At 42.7% G+C, this 19,148-nt stretch overlaps 1 protein-coding gene across 1 annotated transcript; it reads left to right on the forward strand.

Annotated features, from left to right (window-relative positions):
- Positions 1 to 10,108: 10,108 nt before the first annotated feature.
- LOC135700015 (lymphokine-activated killer T-cell-originated protein kinase homolog) lies at positions 10,109 to 11,997 on the forward strand. Its single transcript, XM_065220372.1, has 2 exons — positions 10,109 to 10,483; positions 10,560 to 11,997. Exons 1-2 carry the CDS (start codon positions 10,318 to 10,320, stop codon positions 11,891 to 11,893), a joined length of 1,500 nt encoding a protein of 499 aa, XP_065076444.1. The 5' UTR covers positions 10,109 to 10,317; the 3' UTR covers positions 11,894 to 11,997.
- Positions 11,998 to 19,148: the final 7,151 nt, after the last annotated feature.

Here is a 19,148-nt window from a genome sequence, read left to right on the forward strand (position 1 = left end):
AAATCTAAAACATGAAGGCTCCAGGTTTCGACAACATCCTGAATCTGGAACTCAAACACTTGAGTTCCACATTCTACAACCATCTGGCACTCTCCTTCAAGTTATCGACCAATTGGTGTTGACGGCACCGTCGAAAAATTTGCTCTTCCAGCAAATATAGACAGTTTCTTATGGGAATGTTCGGTGGAGTGAAAGGTTAGTACAAAGTCCGCCATGTTTCACGCACAGTTTGATGTTTGGTTATGGATTTTCTCATAGGAGTAAAGAGCTACAGAGTCGCCGTCAACGCCAATCAGCCTTCTCTCAGGGTTATCAAAACTGTTCGAAAGAGCAGTCGGCTCCTAACATCTGCCGAAGAAAACAACTTGTTACTCGAGGAACAGTTTAGTTTTCGGAAAGGTCGTTCGACCGTCCATCAGCTGACTCGAGTAACAAACATTCTCAGACGGAACAAGTCTGTTTCGAAAACATCTGACGTTGTTGGACGTTGAAAAAGCGTTCGACAATGTCTGGCATGATGGCCTTTCCAATTGCAGCATTACGGTCTTCCAATCTTCCTAGTGAAGATAATAAATAACTATCTATCGGACAGGACGTTCCGAGTCTCTCTGTATGGCATCACATCGGATGCTTTCAACATCGGTGCCGGGGTTCCACAAGGAAGCATCCTTGGCCCCATCAAATATTATAAATTAACAATATGATGCATTTCCAGAATTCCCATATGTTTCTGAAAAGGCGCATAAGTAATACCATAGAGGTACACTGAAAAAAGTTTTCACTTAGTTTCTATTAGGAACGCACATAGTATTTTTCCAAAAACAAAAACAATGATTTTTACCTGAATATCACATAGCATTAGAAATTCTATATGAGAAATCATATTTTATTTTATTTTATTTTATTTTATTTTTATTTAATACATCCATCTGACAATAAGACTTAGTCTTAATAAACCAGAAGCCATAACAAATACTAAATGTATCTGTAGTTAATAATACGTCTCTGGAATTGAGCAGCAGGTTCCCCAAACTCGAACAACTCTTCAACTGTAGAAAACGTGCGAATCATACTCGTAACAGGTTCATGTTGTCCAAAAGAAGAGCGGTGTGAGTCTTGACGCAATAGGAACGTTGAGCGTAGAAATTTGCTTGGCGCACGAAAGTTCAAGCAAGAGAGTAAGTGGGTAGAGTCAATTTCACCACTTAATAACTTCGCGACGAATGTTGCCTGTTGAATTTGTCGCCGTCGTTGTAACGTGTCCATGCTTAGCAAGCGACATCTCTCAGCATACGGAGGTAAGTTTAGTGGATCTCTCCAAGGAAGTTGTCTTAATGCTCGACGAATGAATGTTTTTTAGGTAGGGAGTCCAAACAACAGATGCAGTCTCGATAATCGGACGAACGAGTGAACAGTACAGTGCTTTTAAACAGTACGGATCCGAAAAATCTCTTGAGATTCTTGATATAAAACCAAGCTGACGATTAGCCATTGAACGGTGTAAGTCAAACGTAAGTTTAGGGTCCAGCATTACACCTAGGTCGCTTACTTGTTCTACTCTTTCTAGTACAAATCCATCAATTGAGTAATCGAATACGATTGGCGTTCTTGTGCGATTAAATGTCATGACCACACATTTTGATAAACTGACGGAAAGCTTGTTTAAGCGGCACCAATCAACAAATTGGTCTAACATTGCTTGGAGCTGACGGCAATCCTCGACGTTCTTGACAACAATGTATAGTTTGAGATCATCGGCGTATATGAGCACACAACCACTCGGCAAGAGGAGCGTCACATCGTTGAAGAAGATTGTGAACAGCAATGGTCCTAAATTGCTGCCCTGGGGAACACCGGTGGTTGCAGCAAATGGTGATGAAGTGCACGAACCCAGCTTGACACGAAGTGTTCTGTTGGAAAGATATGATTTCAGCCAATCAACCAAACCATCCGAAATTCCCAGGCGAGACATTTTCCGAAGAAGAATACCATGATCGATGCAATCGAATGCCGCTTTCAGATCGGTATAAACGGTATCTACTTGAGCCCTATTTTCCAAGTGATTTATACATGTTGAGGTGAACTCCAGCAAATTTGATGTAACTGAGCGTCCTGGCATAAATCCGTGTTGCGTTGCTGAAATGTAGCTCTTGACATGAAAGAAGATAGCATCGTTCACAATGATCTCGAATAATTTTGAAGCTGCAGATAGACTTGTTATGCCACGATAATTTGTCACGTCACGTTTGTCGCCCTTCTTATGGACAGGGAACATAAAGGAATGTCTCCATATTTCGGGGAAAACTCCTTGGTGCAACGAAGCGGTAAAGATGCGAGCTAGGGGATCAGCTAAAACAGCAACACAGCGGCAAAAAATGATTGCAGGTACACCATCAGGACCCGGTGAAACAGATTTCTTCAACTTCCTAACAGCTTTAACGACATACATATTGCTAACCACAAATGTACGCAAATCGATGAGACCCTCAGGAACATTGCAAGCCGCTCTTTCTACTTCATCTGCGTTGGCGGCTGAATCCGAAAAAACAGAACTGAAGTGGCGGGAAAATAGATCACACGATTCGAGCATAGAAGTAGACTCCAAATCGCCAAAAAAATACGGATGAAGGAATATTCGACGATTTTCGCTTGGAGTTCACAAACTTCCAGAAGCTCTTGGGATTTCTACGTAAATTGGTCTGGACACGCAAGACATATGACTTGTATAGGGTTGAATTAAGCTTACGATAGGCGTTGCAAGCGCGATGAAAGTTGCGTTTCGTTTCAGAAGTTCGATGTCGGCGAAGTTTACGCTGCCAGGAATTTTTATCGCGTTTCAAAAGCCGCAGGAGAGGAGAACTCCAAGCAGGAGATATAGGAGGTTTTCGTCTTGGAGTGTTATCGGTGAGCCAATTGCAAATTATGTTGCAAAATTGTGCTGCCATATCGTTGACGTCATTTGTTGCCAGAATACTGCTCCAATCACAGCTCATCAGGAACTCGTTGAGCATGACGAAGTCGATTTTTGAGTAGTCGAGCGTATGTTCACCAGCATCAAGGGATTCCACACGGTCAACACAATCGGATTGAGTTGGTAAGGAGAATAAAATCGGTGGATGATGCAAATCAATAGCCAGCAATGGGGACACCGCTTCGTTAACTACAATGTTGCAATCGGAATCACAGAAAACCAAATCTAGGATGCGCCCCAGGTGATTGCGAATAGAGTTGTATTGCCGGATATTCAGGAAGCTCGTTCCATCCATCAGAGCAGCACTGGCAGCAGACGTCGTGGAAGGATCAAGGTTTAAGATTCCATCATCAAGACAATCCCATGCTATGCGTGGTTGATTGTAGTCGCCACAAGCAAGCAAAAGGTCACCATCTGGAGTTGCATCACGTAATTCACGAAGAGTAGCTAAATGGGCATCGATAACACCTACGTCCCGACTACGATCTGGAGGAATATATACAGCGCAAAGCACGAACCGCTTTCCGCGAATACAGGCAGACACACTTACTTGTTCCAGATTACTACCATTAATAGTCTTTATCTCAACAGACTTGTAAACGCTGGCCACGGCAATAAGCACTCCTCCAAACTTCGCTTTCTGGCTATTACGAGCACTGCGATCGCAGCGAAATACATTAAAGTCAGTACCAAAAAGTTGCAGTGAATTGATGCTGTCGTCAAGGCCCGTTTCTATCAATATGATGACATCGTAATTGCAATCACATACCGCTACAACCAGGTCGTCAATTTTGGTTCTTAGACCACGTACGTTTTGGAAGTAAAGCCAAACATCGTTGTCACCAGCAATTCCACAACTGTTGTCACGAGATGCCGGCGCGTAGGAATTTTCGGCGCGTCCCGACATAGGTAGGGGACGTTCAAGGCGTTGTCCATGTTGGCTGGAGGTACTCCCGGCAGAACAATATAGCGTTGAACATCAATAACTGGTAAAAGTTGATAGAACATTACAGTCATCAACATGATTTGTTCTCGAATTCTGTGTACATCGTACAACGTAATATTAGGAACGGAATGACTAATGTGCAGCAGTTTTGATGTAATATTCAACAACTTTTTTTGTATTCGTCAGATGTGGTATGTGTCTCCAGTGGGATGCCTTGACCTCTTATCATTTTCAAGAGCTGACATCTACTAACTAGACGTGAAAAAGAATTGGCATTACTGATAAGTTCGAAATGTGGTCCCTAATAAAAAATAACCATAAACGAACGATAACCCAAATCATTGAACTATTCCACAAATGGTTTGGATGATACCCAGAACACGTCGCTAAGCAAATTAACCATACAATTTTTATTAGGGGGTGGCTTGACATGAAGCAAATTTACTCATCGCTGAGTTCCTGCACTTTTGGCGATTATGAGTGAACTAAACTCAAATTTGAGTCGTTCTCATTCGCCGTGCAACTGATAGGAAGAAAACTTCCAACACGCTAAGAATCGTTAACCCAAATCTGGGTAATAGATTTGTTTGCATGTAATATCCACGTGACACAGCGAGTCATACGGGAGAAAGACTGGATTGATCGGGATTATGAGTGACCACTACTTTCAATACCTACGACATGCTCAGAGAACGTTCTACCATTACTAATGTTGATTTGATAAGGAGAGTGAGAACGGCGATGGGCACCCGACATCAATGAAAACCCAGCAGGTCATCGAATCCTCATCGTAGCTACAACAGATCAGTGCTACAACCAACAATCAATACGAAACTAATGATTTTAAATTGGCTCACTACTTGACTAGCCTATTGGTCCCAAGCAAACGATTAACGTATCCCATTCTAGTCAAAATTCTAGTACTACACTATGTTTGTTTTGATTTTCTATAAAATTTTGACAGATAAAATGAGGGGTTCATGGATTTTCTTATGTTTCGAGGGGTGTATCGATTAGCTTGGGACCGAAGATAGTACCAGAGCTGAGCCAAAAAGTTGAGCTCGTTTCTTCGGGACCTTCTGGTCTTAGAGTTACCTCTATGCTACTACTATTCGCATCGAAGACGGTCGAAGATCGAGGAAAGTGAAACATCACTATGACATCACATTGTGATTTTGCATTGCCTTAATTTTAAGTAAAACCTCTATTTAATAAATGTGCTAGTTGTGTGATCTAAGTTCAGTTTGTGTTCAGTTAGTGTTTAAACGGTGTTTTTCTGCATGAAGCTGCATTAGAGCTAAAACGGCTCCGAACATTGATTATGAAGTGAACCGGTATTATTTACACTGGGCTCACCAAATCATCAACAAACGGATAAAATCGATAGGCGATATGAGTGATTCCCGTAAGTCCGTTAAACCAACAATCAATTCGAATCTAACGATTTTAAATTGGCTCACTACTTGACTAGCTTATTGGTCCCAAACAAACGATTAACGTATCCCATTCTAGTCAAAATTCTAGTACTACATTATGTTTGTTTTGATTTGCTATGAAAGTTTGAGGGATAAATGAGGGGTTCATGGATTTTCTTATGTTTCGAGGGGTGCATCGATTAGCTTGGGACCGAAGATAGTACCAGAGCTGAGCCAAAAAGTTGAACACGAATCTTGGGGACCTTCTGGTCTTAGAGTTACATCTATGATTAAACCCATTGAAGCTACAAGATTAACAAACACGGTAAGAAAAAAACACTCAACATTGAGTTAAAAGTTAAAAGTACTCAACCGTCATGTTTTCACCGTTTAGAACTTTTAACTTATTTTTGGATGAAAATCATAGCAACGTTTGATGCTGTCATTTTTGTGTGCTCTATAGGCGTTTTAAATGGGAACTAAAAGATTGATTCAACCTCTGGTGGTGAATAGGAGAACGTCAAAAAGAGTGTTATGAGCAGAAATTTTTGCCTTGAGTCATAAGAAACGGAACACTTTTTTACTTTTCCTGATAAATTGATTCATCTGAGATGCTCCAAAACTTAATCTACAGTTGAAAAATATAATTCTGTAACGTTTTTGCAAACATCCTGCTGGTGTACAGGAATATTTTTGTTGCGAAAAATGGAAAATTAGAAAAGTGCCTTAGTGGTTATGATCTTCCGGATTTTCTGTGTGTGGATAGTTAAGGTACAAATCAGTTCAGATCTGTGGAAAATCGTACAATAAGACAATTACCGATAGAAAGGTAAGATGTTGAATGAAAAATGCTTTAATTTGCGTTGTGAAAAATAGTTATTCTGATGTAAACAAACGGTTTGGTTGACGTTTCTTCTCGAACTCGCGTGGCGCACTCTACGTTGGTGGTGCATTAAAAAGGCGTATCGCCTTTGTTCGTGCTCTATTATGGCATTCGATTGATCGTTAGGTAATTTTTACTCAATGGATTATTGATCAGGATTACTCAAAATTTAGTTTTCATCATTAATTTAATTTCACCTAGCCCCATGAAAGCCACATCAGGTATAACATTTGATAACGGCACAAAAGCATTTCTAAACAAACTTTCTGAGGCCCTTTACACGTGAACCAAAGTACGCCAACGCAAACCAACAACATCATACTTTGGTTAGCGTGTAGAGGGCCTTAGAAAGTTTGTTTACAAATGCTTTTGTGCCGTTATCAAATGTTACACCTGACATGATGAGTGAAAGTGAACTCAATTTTTACACTATCTCTAAAGTACCCGTTATCGGGTAAAAAATACCCATGTTAAAGAAAAGTGGCATAACTCATTAAATTAACTTTTTTACCCATTAGTAATGTAAGGTAAAAAATACTACTAATATTAGTTAAGCAACTTTTCTTCAAATTGGACCTTTTTTTACTTATTAATGGGTACTTTCAAGTTAGCGTGTAGGGTACCTCGTTCCCCAGCAACATTTACAAAGGCATACAAGCCAAATGTAAGCAATGCATTTAAACATCGGTTGTTCTCGATTTGCAACATGCCCACTCAAACTAACTACATCATCTGATAGAGCAAATTATCTCTCTGATGCTGGTGTCGATATGCCAGATTGAGTCTATATTCACGAGAAATCAACGTTTAAAGTCATTGTTTACATTTGGTAAACAGGCCATTTTTACATGTTTCTCTAGTTACTAGCTTTCTCCAGAGTCGATAATAGAAGAGTTACGCAGACTTAAACCCAAATCTACCTACACTCTTAGCTACGATTACCTAAAATTAGCGGTAAAAAGTTATTGGTATTTTTTACCGATAAAAATCGTTGCTTTTTACTTTAAATAGGCTATTTTTTACAATAAATTAGGTAATTTTTAACGTTAATTATTGATAATCCATGATTACCGATAATTTAGGTATGTGCACTTTCTTCGATTATCGCGAGGATTATCGGTCATTTCTACCGATATTTAGGTATTCTTTACCGAATTTAAGGTATGTGCATCTTACCGTGTATCGAACTGTCAACCCGTCTACCTATCGAGCACAGTAGACAAACTGACTCTGTGGCGTGGGAAGTATTGTTATCGAAACTAGAGGAAACTTTCACAACCCAGGTGAAGTCATCCGAGGTGTAAAAAAAAACAAAGGTTGCCAAAATCAAAAAAAAAAGTCCATTGATCGACATCAGTGTTGCAAGCTTCACTCTGCGTAACTCTTCTATTATCAACTCTGACTTTCTCTATCGTACGTCAAAACCATCCTAGGTCTGAAAGTTACGTGCCTGAAGGGCTACGTCCAAGATCCCCTAACCTCTGGTCAAGCCACGGAGGTCGTCTGGGGTGGGCAACACACGCCTCTTTTGTTACTAGCTCACCTTATAATTCAAATTTCTCAGGGTCGGCCACCGACCTCGGGAGGACTCAGAACAACCGATCACTTACCTTGCTGTGCCGAAATGAAATAACGAGCGGACAATAAACCCTCATCTGCCGAACATGCTGGCTCTTTCGATCAAAAAGATAAGTAATTGGAAAGTGTTTTTTTTTAGTTTGAATTACATATATTAAAGCCTATTTCTTGCTGCACTGTAGCGCTGGGGCCCCGTTGACAGTGGGAATTGGAAGGAGGGATGACACGTACCTTTCTGCTTCGTGGTGGTTTTGTCGAAATTACCGAATGGTGCTGCCGATCTCGAGGGGTGAACGAACGACGGCAACGTCAGTGGAGATGTGTGCCGTATCCTAGTGGTCTCTGCCACGTGGGTTCCACGTACAGTGGAGTCGGTCGAATCAGCCTTGCGGATCGTTAGCGGTAGATCGCAAGCTGAGGTGCTCGGGATGAAATTCACCTGCTGGCACGCTGGGAAACAGCGTAGCGTGCAACAGAATGGTGAAGTGAGTCAAACGGTAATTTACTCGACTTTGTACCGTGTAGCGTGGTACAAAACGGACCTCACAATCGCGAACTTTTCTGTGTTCGGGCTATTGGTTTAATCACCTGATTACTCCTTAGGGTAATCTTATCACCAACTCACTATGTTGCTCCTCGGAGCTTCACTACACCGTATCGACCTAACCTTTTAATGCGAGGGTTTTAATTAGCTTCTGGTTTGTTTCCTAGTCCCGACTTGAGTGACCATCGCTCCCTCGGTAATCTGCTATCCAAGCCCTCCATCTTCCATCCTTTTCCTTTTCTCCCATCATCCTTTCCTTTTTCCTCCCGGATCCAGTGTTGATGTGGCGGTACCAATTGCCCATTTACAGCGTTTACTCCAACAAAGGCTTTTATACCACTTGCTTTCAGGCGGTGGCTCGATAGTAAAACTATTTTTAAATTCAAGTTAACAATGCTAGATTTTTGTATTATAATTAATAAACTACTCGCAGTTTTCAATGAGAGCCAGTAAAAGTTATTTACTAGGAAATAATGTTAATAAAATCTAGAAATTCAGTCAGATGAACATCTATTGTTCCGATTTCAAGTGGATCGGTAACAGGTCAAAACAAAAACGATAAAGTTGAGTGTTGTGGACTGAACTGTGGAGAGTGTTTATGGTTCAATTTGCATTGATGCATTTTCAAAAAAATTAATAGCAGTTTTTTTTTCAAAGCCCCTACATTTACGGGAAAATCATATTTGCAGAATGGAGAATATCAGAATATCCACGATTTGTGACTAAACATGCTTTGACAGAAGAAACAAATTAACGAGTTTTTACCTGATCACCATAGTAATGTACTCGTGCAATTTGTGTGCATCTAAAACTTCTCATAAAGACGATAATGAATAAAAATTAAAAATTTTCATGCATTTCCAAATGGTTTCCTACCATTCCCATGGCCCTCTGAATGTGGATGATGTCAAAAACAACAAAACAAGATTAATTTAGTACATGGGACTTTACTTACTTCTTCCCACACTTTAGTACCTAGTTGTGTGTTTTTTCCTTGATTTGTTTTCCGTACTGAGTACCAATGCTACCGACGCCAGGGAAGCAGCTTCCACACCCACCCTTCGTGATCAGAGATTTTATACCTCAGAAAATAACTTAAACTTAATTTTGGGTATTTTTTTTACCGTGTGAGTAAAATTTTACTCAACTGTGAGTTGTTTTTGACACCCTTTTACGCTCAATTTACAGTGTACTAGTCATCTTTTGCGTCACTAGAGCCGCTAGTTTAGGAAAAATAGGATAATAGAAGAGTGAACCATATTGTTAGTTTATAATATTTGTTGTCACTCCCAACACAGTTTACCCATTTTTGGGTAGGTTCAGTTTTGACGGATCTGAATGGATTCAACCCAAATTAGAGTAATTTTAAAATAGCGTTCACCCACCTGTGCCGCTGCAATTAAGAATTTGTTTGCAGCTCTTCCATCACACCCCTGTTGCATTATACCCACCCAGCACCCAGTTGCCAGACTATCTTATGTAATTCCAGTAGTGTTCAAATTTAAAAATGGACCTTTTGTGGTATTATTTGATTGATAAATCATTGCAAACACATATATTCATAAATTTAAAAAGCAATACTCTTTCATAAAAAAGAAATCGAAACCATAATGCCTTTGTTGTTTTCCACGCGAGGTCTTGATAATAAACCATCGGAAAAGCATGACCCTCATTTGGCCGCACTGTTCAAGCTTCGATTTTTTTTCAATCTGACGTTTCTCGGCGGTGCACTGGCAAAATCCGTCAAAATCGAAATCAAAAACAACAACAACAACAGCAACAACAACCTGAAAGTACGCGGCGTCTGTTCGGGGTCGTTGTTTATTTTGCTGCATTTTCACGGAAAATGTGCTAAATCTGTGTAAATTAAGTGTGATTTATCGTGCAAAAGGCATACTCAAATTGTAACTGTTCAAGCTGTTGGCCTGTGGCAAGTTGTGTACAAAATCAGAGGTAAAAAATAGTTCTAACGGGCCAAACATGGAAACGCCGCTGAAGAACAAAGTTTTGTCCAAACTGCATCAAGGGGATGGCTTCCTGACACCGGCGGCCAGTTCCTCCGGGAATGATCGGTCCAGTCGGCACCTGACCAGCGTCACAAAGCTGCCATCGTCTCCATTCCTGACAAAGCTGGGCTTCGGAACGGGTAAGTAACCTAACGATCCACCAGGTATATGACCTTGACGGCGACGCTGACTGATGGAATTTTCCTCGCTTTCCAGGTGTTGAAGTACTTCGAATAAGACGGTCTCCGACGAAAAATGCCACCCGTTCGCCATGGGCCATCAAGATGCTGTCACGACGGAACGATCCGGAGCATGCAAAACTGTTCGGGGATCGACTCACCGAAGAAGCGGGCATTCTGAAGAACCTTGACCACCCGAACATCGTCGGTTATCGGGGCTTCGACTCACTGGAGGCGGGAAAAGAATACATTGCGATGGAGTATTGCAACACATCGCTGGGAGAGCTGCTACAGGCACGATATGCCGAGGGCTTGGGACCGCTGGAGGCACACAAGATTCAACGTATGTCGTTGGACACATTGAACGCATTGGATTACCTGCACACGGAAGCGTTGATCCTTCATGGGGACTTGAAATCGTTCAACATATTAGTTAAGAATGATTTCGGGATTTGCAAGCTGTGCGACTTCGGCGTCAGTTTGCCGTTGACGAAGGAAGGCTTTCTGGATACGGAAAAGAAGAAGGACGCCCAGTACGTGGGAACGGGCATCTGGTCTGCCCCGGAAGTGCTGGAGGAAGACGTTACACTGATCAGCTCCAAGGCGGACATTTTCAGCTTTGGGTTGGTGGTTTACGAAACGATTACCCTGCTGCCGCCGCACACGTTCACGGGAATGATGGACGAGAGCATTGCCAGTTCGGCGGATTATGCCGTGATGAAGTCGATCATTCGGGGCAATGCCGATGGAAAGCCAACCAACCGGAAGCTGGATGTTAGCGAGGTGATTGTGCTGGATGATGAAACCGAAGACGAGAAGGATGTTTCCGTGACCGTAAAAAAGAGAAAGCTCAGCAAAACGCTGGAGGGAGAACAACCGCCAAAGAAGGTTGCTTCGACGGAACCGGACTCTACGACGGGCCAGGTGATTACGGTGCCCGACGACAGTATTACGCAGGTGGACGATAGTACCATCACTATCGACGACGACGATGATGAAGATGAAGATGAAGATGAGGATGAGGATGAAGATGAGGATGAGGATGAAGACGATGAGGATGAGGAGGAACCCGAAGACGAAGACGAGGAAGAGGAAGAAGAGTACGATGAAGACGACGAGGGAGATTATTTGGACTACGGACGGCTAGGCACGCGGCCGGCCATTCCGGATGCAATCCAGCTGTCCGACGATTATAATTTTATACTGGAGGTGTTCTACGTGTGCACTCAGGAGGATTACGAGGCGAGACCATCTGCCAGGACGCTACTCGATGCTTGGCAGAAGAAAACCGGCACCGGTGAGGAACCGACGGCAGCGAGTGAAGATAAGCTGAACGATAAAGCACTGGATGAAAAGGAAGGTAAGGAATAATCGTTGCCGTGTGTTGCCGGGTAAGTTTGCTTTCAAAAATCCAGTTTTCGACGTTTATCCGCATGGGACGGACAAAATATATTTTCGACAGTTCAAACAACTAAGTGTGTGGGTGTGGATTACGTGCTTATGTGGTAATATCACGGCTTTTGTTAACTTTGCACCGTTGTGCACCGAATTGTAAGTTTATAAGTTTTGAAACTAATGTTCTGCCCGATAACAAGTCTGCAGCATAGACTCCTTGAACTGTGTCTCAGAGGCGGCGCACTACTGACAGACTATTGTACTGTATTGAGTGCTAGGTAGTGTCAAATAGAAAGCAAAAACGGATATTTGTACCTGTCTATGTGTAGAAGAGTTAAAATCAAAGTGAATTTAATATAGTGTTCTTCAGCTCCGGACAAATGTCCGGTAGTTCCTCCCACGCCGACGCCTGACCAGGGATGTTCCTGAGCAATCCGATGAGCCTTTGGCGGCAGTTGGCGTGGCTTGCCCACAACCCTGGGCAAGTATCTCGTCACTTCTCCCACTCTTAAAACAGTTAACTCCTACTCTCTCTCCCACTAATACAGCAATAAATGCAAACTCAACCACAGTAAAGAAAATCAGAACCATATCCATTCAAACGTCTCGACAATGGAAAGAAAAAACATCAGCTGAGCCGTGTTTCAATCAGAATAGTACTGAGCCGCAAACACCTTCAACTCACAAGATCAACGTCAAACCACCGAATAGGAAGACTAACTTCCTGCTACACTTTGATTCGCCAAGCGCGAGGCTTCCCACACCGACCCTGACCAGAGATGTCCCGGAGCAATCCGACAAGCCTCTGGCGGCAGTCGGCGTGGTTTGCTCGCAACCCTGGGCAAGTATTGCAACACATTTTCCACTTTTAAATCAGTCAAGTACTGCTGTTTCTCGTACCAATCCAGAACCCGATATACACGCCAAGCCTACAGAAGATCACTGCCAAACGTACCCAGATCCGGAGGTGGATCTTCGAGGGCACATGGATGACACTAGTTACGAATACCTTGAGCCAGTATCCTCCTGCCCAAGATCAATTAAGGTGGATTCTAACCAGAACAGCACCGTGCCACAATCACCCTCACAAACTTCAACTGTTTCTGAAACATATACTACCAGATTGCTCAGAAAACATCGTCTTTTGCAATTCAGTGGAACATATGCGGACTCCGACCGCATCTACAAGAACTACAGATTTTGATCGGAAAATACCAACCTGTCGTCATATGTCTGCAAGAAACAAATGCAGATAACTTCAGAATAGAAACAAATTTTCTGGGAAACAATTACTGAGTCAGTGCTCCTCTCATGGCAGACAAGGTGCTGGGATTGCCATAAAAAAAGGAACTCCCTTTCAACAAATAGCTATTCGAGCTAACATCCAAGCTGTCGTAGTACACTTGTACGCTCCAATAGCACTAACAGTCGCCGCAGTATACCTCCCACCTAGAGATAAAAATGCAGCCAAAGGGTTAAATGAACAGATAGAGGAGGTTCCAAAACCGATCCTCATATTAGGTGATCTCAACGCAGGATGCAGAACTCTTCATACGAAACAAAAAAACGTGGCGAAGCTATTTTGGATCTAGTGGTGCAACAAGACATGATTGTCCTCAACAACGGCTGTCACACTCGCATTGATCCTGCAACAGGAGTCTCCCAGGCTCTTGATGTCTCCATTTGCTCAATATCTCATGGAAAATATCTCTGGAAAACATTGCTAGACTACTCGAGCAGTGATCATCTATCCTGGTTGATAGATACTATTAATAACATAAACGAACCGAAACGTCGAACAAAATGGATGTTCGAAAAGGCCAACTGGGAACTTTACGAACAACTCATTAGTAGATCTCTGCGTCCCGGGTCTACCCAGACAGTAGATGATTTCACGAAAACTGTTATTAATGCGGCTGAATCTAGCATCCCTAAAACTACAGGGAATACAGGACCAAAAGTTGTCGTGCCGATAACATAGGCTATTTTCTATTGCAACATCTACCATACTCCGCAAAGATCTCCCTCTTGGAGGTGTTTAATCAAGTATGGGATAGTGGTAGCTTCCCGGCGCAGTGGAAAAAAGGATTGTAATCCCCATTCAAAAACCAGATGCAGATCGCAGTAAACCCAAAAGATACAGACCAATAACGCTGCTCAGTTGCCTTGGTAAACTATTCGAATGAATAGTTAATCGCCGTCTCATTACCGAACTGGAGGCAACAGGCAAATTGGATCCACGCCAACATGCATTTCGTGCCGGCAAGGGCGTCGACTCGCACCTCGCCAAGCTTGAGTCCCTTATCAGTCTAGAAGAAAACGAACACGTGGAAATCGCATCCCTCTATATATCAAAGGCCTACGATTCAACAAACCGACCCAAAATATTATGTACATTAGCAGCATAGAGGATTTCTGGACGAATGAAGAATATTCTGTCCAGTTTCCTTACTGACAGATATTTTCAAGTAGCTGCCAACGGATCACTCTCAAGTATCAGAAAAACTGAAAACGGAGTGCCACAAGGCTCAATCCTTTCTGTAACTCTGTTCCTCGTAGCTATGCAGCCAATTTTCAATGTCGTACCAACTGGAGTTGAAATCCTTCTACACGCAGACGATGTCATTCTCATAGAAAGAGGAACTAATCATGGAACTATTCGTACGATTCTTAGAAAAGCTGTTGTAGCTGCTGTTGAGTGGACAACTACTGTTGGCTTTGCCATCGCTCCAAACAAATCCAAACAACTTCACGTCTGCCATCTTCACCACCGAAAACGCGGTCGGGCTATAACAATCAACAGAACTCCAATCCCACTAGTGAGAAGTATGACAATTCTTGGGATCCTACTCGACTCTAAGTTAAATTTTTTAAGGTACTTTGCAACCAGTAAACAAAGCTGTCGCAGGAGAATCAACATTCTACGAATACTCGGACATCGCTGTAGAGTTGACAACTACTTGATAGTGCCTTGGATACACCCCTGTTTACTATGCTAGTGTGAGTGTTCTATGATTGCGGATGAAGAATGGAACAGTGGTGATGGGAGTTCAGTTGAGAAGTAAACGTTTGACAGGGCGAACTGTTTTCATGGCGATAGGATTCTACAATCGCCTCAAAAGGAGTAATCGATCAACTCTGCTTAGAATAGGATCAGCACTGGTCTTATCGAAACGTTTTTATGGCCTGGGAATCACGAGCGCCAACATCGAAGCAATGGAACGAACAATGGAAGGGCCCACTTACAACGACGTAGTTCGCCAGGCTCCTGGTGCATTTCCAACTAGCCCCATCATTTCTAACGGAAAAAAAATCCATGAAGCAACCGAGTATCCCTTGACAAAAAGAGCAAAAAACCTTCTTCTTGAAACAACCGCATGGTGTTTCCCAGATGTATGCATAATTCTAAGAGCTGCCGATACAGAGTGGTATGCACCAGTCCCAAAAATCGACAACATCCTTAGGAACAACAGCAGAGCAGGCGCAAACAGGAGCATCGTATTACCGAAGTTTATGGAATCCATAACTACTCGTTATCACGACCACGAGCAGATATATACTGATGGCTCCAAAGAAAACAACCGCACCGGTGCTGGAATAGTTGTGCACAACACAAACGTTAGTTTAGGCTTGTCTGACATATGCAGCGTATTCTCAGCCGAAGCATATGCCCTAAAAACAGCTGTATCGAATATCCAAGGCCAATAACAGTTCACCATATACTAGTGAAATGCAGAGGATACGCACAAGCTAGGAAATCTTGCGGAATCAATGAATCACTATGCATGATACTAGCTAACAATACCGACAAAGAAGAAGCAATATTAAAATTTCTAAGGGATAGTAACTTGTTCAATGAAATCTGATTAGTTAGAGTAAAATCTATTGTAGTATTAATTATCCTTACACGAATGCCACACAATAATGTGGTGAAGTGTCATAAATAAATTATAATAATAATAACTGTATCCCTTAAGATTACCACTATTATTATTATTATTTATGATTAGTCCATCTGGCTTTAAAGTCTTAATGAAACGCTAAAAGCTAAAAGTAGTCATACATTAAAATTGCCCGACATTAAGCGATTACGAAATCTGGATGAAGTGATGCCAAAATCGAATTGGTCGGATGCCACGTTGAATTGACGAACCATGGCGACAAGAGAGCTGTTAGCTGCATAATTGGTATTGTGCGCTTCCTCGTGTAGCAAAGCTCTCGGACGGAGTGTACGGACAGGTGCATATACATTAATCTTAGCCAGTAACTCCGGCACATCATATTCAGCAAGCAAAACTTTGGCAACGAAGACAGCCTGCGATGCGTTTCTCCGCTCAACAAGAGTATCCAAGCCCAGCAAACGACAGCGATCAGCATACGGTGGTAGATTAAGCGGGTCGCTCCAAGGAAGATAGCGCAAAGCGTATCTGACGAATCTACGTTGGACAGCTTCAAATAGTGCAATCCATACTGCCTGGTAGGGACTCCAGACAACACACGCAAACTCAAGCAATGAGCGCACCAATGAGCAGTAAAGAGCTTTAAAACACAAAGGATCCCGGAATTCGTTTGAGATTTTGAACATGAATCCTAGTTGACGGTTCGCTTTGTCGATTTTGGCTGAGAAAAGGCAAATGTAAGTAAGCTTTTCATGCAACACGACGCCAAGGTCTTTTACGTGATCAACACGTTGGAGTCTTGGTTGGAGTACAGTGTCAGCAACATTATAATCGAACAAAATAACATTTCTAGTTCGGTGGAAGCTAATTACACATTACTTTGAGACGCACAGGAGCATACAATTACGCACATACCAATCATGAAAGATCTCCAGAAGCTTTTGTAATTCTAAGCAATCAGCTTGGTTGCGAACAACAATGTAAATTTTCAGGTCATCAGCAAAAAACAATTTACCTCCGCTAGGCAGGATAAACGTTGCATCGTTCACAAATAGAGAGAAGAGCAGTGGTCCCAGTATGCTTCCCTGTGGAACTCCGGAACTGTTCGAGAAGCAGTAAGATGAGTAGTTTCCGATGCAGACAGTAACTTGCCGTTGCACGAGGTACGATCTCAGCCAACTGCCAGTTTTGCTAGTAGAATGACGTGCACAACTTTATCAAACGCAGCTTTAAGATCTGTGTAGATGGCATCCACTTGGAGTTTCTTAGATACATTTTCCATGCAGAAAGACGTAAAGCTGACGAGATTCGTTTCGACGGAGCGGCCAGGAAAGAAGCCATGTTGGCAGGTGCTAATGTAGTTTTTGCAGGAACCAAACAATCTCTCATTGACCAGCGACTCGAACACTTTAGATTCGACCCCGAGCGAGGTAATCCCACGGTAGTTTTCCACATTGCATTTGTCTCCTTTCTTGAAAACAGGGAACATAGTAGAGCATTTCCAAAGCGTGGGAAACTTACGCTGATGGAGCGATAGATTAAAAAGCAGGGTCAGCGGGCGGCTAAGATATCACAGCATTTTTTCAGCACAGCAGATGGCATAACGCTCGGTCCGGGTGAAAAAGAAGATTTAGTTATCCTTATCGCAGAGAGAACCATTTCAACATCCACAGTAAAAACATCCATGTTTACGACATCGGTTGGCACATCGCGGACTGCTAGATTGATTTCAGCTTGCGATGGTGAGTCGTTCGAGAAAATGCTCGAGAAGTGCCTTGCATTTATCCTCAGTTGTCAATGCTACGTCGTTGCCCAGAAACACCTTCGACGGGAGACCCAGTTTCTTTTCTTTTAGTATTTACGAACGACCAGAATCCCCTAGGATTACTTCGCAGATTGCGTTCAGTGCGAATTACATACCGCTGGTAGAGAAGCTTGTTGTAGCGGCGATAGTTGTTACTGGCAATTGAAAAATTCCGTTAGTCCATGGCGGTAGGTACTTTGGCACTAAAGCAGAAATACAGTCGCGCAGAAAGCAATTATAGCGATCGACAGCTTCAACACGTTCCAGTCTATCTCGGACAAGGAACGTCACAGCAAACGTAAATCAGTCTTCCGGAAGTTGAGACGATAGACAATCGAAGTTTCATCAAAGTGAAGTTGAGATCTATTTGCGATAGAAATATCCAAAGCAGGATGGAAGTTGTCAAGAGGAACGATGACATCAGGCGTCTCAGTAACGGTTCAGTCAGGAAGTGAATTTTCACTAACGAACACCAAGTCTAGGAAATGAGACTGAAGTGGGGAACTAGATTTATCTGCCTCAATCCATGAAAACCAGTACCGTCCACAAGCAAGCGGCTGGCCGGAGTAGTAACAGATGCTATTGGATCTGGATATGCAAATCCCTGACCTGAGTGCGACCAGATAAGCCCAGGCTGATTGAAATCACCGAGCATAAGAATCATGTCCGAATAATTAGCCATAGAAGAAGCAAATTCTGCAGCATCCATATGAAGTTGCATTATGCTACAGTCGAGACGTCGTTCACGGGGAATGTACACCGCTCCAATAAACATGCTCCGTGAAGCGAGGCTAATTTTAACCCAAACAGTCTCAATCGAAGTAAATTGTTCATAGGCGATCTGGCAAGAGGCAAATGCGTTGGAAACAGCTACGAGAACACCACCTCCGCGAGTACGAACACTGTTGACAAGATTACGGTCCAATCGGTAGACACTAAAGGAGTCGCAGTCGCAGTTGCACAGAATTGATCCTCCCATCAAGCCATGTCTCCGTGAAGACATAAACGTCAAACTCCTCGTTAAGCGCAGCAAGATAAACATCGTCCAATTTAGTCTTGAGTGCTCTGGTGTTTTGATAGTACACACGTAAACCGCGTTGAAATACAGCGTGTGTCCCGCAAGAAGGTAAACTGCAACTCGAAAAGGTATCAGAACTTGACAAATATTCATCTATGCAACTGTACTTGCCTGTGGTCACAGGTTGGAAGACCCCGTCTCCGTTTCCGAACTCAGGACCGGGACGACTATGACGGTGGGATCCAGCAAGCTCGACTGAGTCGGAGGGATTAGGGGCATCCAATGTTCTGAGTGCAGTGCGGCCCGGTGAAGAAGTGAACGATGATGAAGGAAGATAACGTTGAGGTACTCGTTGCTGCTCTAGGTGAACCATCCTGGTGTTTGGTTCGGAATTGAGAAGTTTGTTTTCGGTAGAGTCAGGCCGTAACGATATGCTGGAAGCCAAAGAACTATCAACCAACGAATTGCTGATACGTGAGGAATACTTGCCTGTAAGAGGGTTCTGGAAGA

This window comes from Ochlerotatus camptorhynchus, unplaced genomic scaffold (assembly GCF_037179485.1).
Source record: "Ochlerotatus camptorhynchus isolate MF236.1 unplaced genomic scaffold, CSIRO-AGI_Acam_v1.1 ptg000125l, whole genome shotgun sequence".
In the NCBI taxonomy this organism is placed as follows: domain Eukaryota; kingdom Metazoa; phylum Arthropoda; class Insecta; order Diptera; family Culicidae; genus Ochlerotatus; species Ochlerotatus camptorhynchus.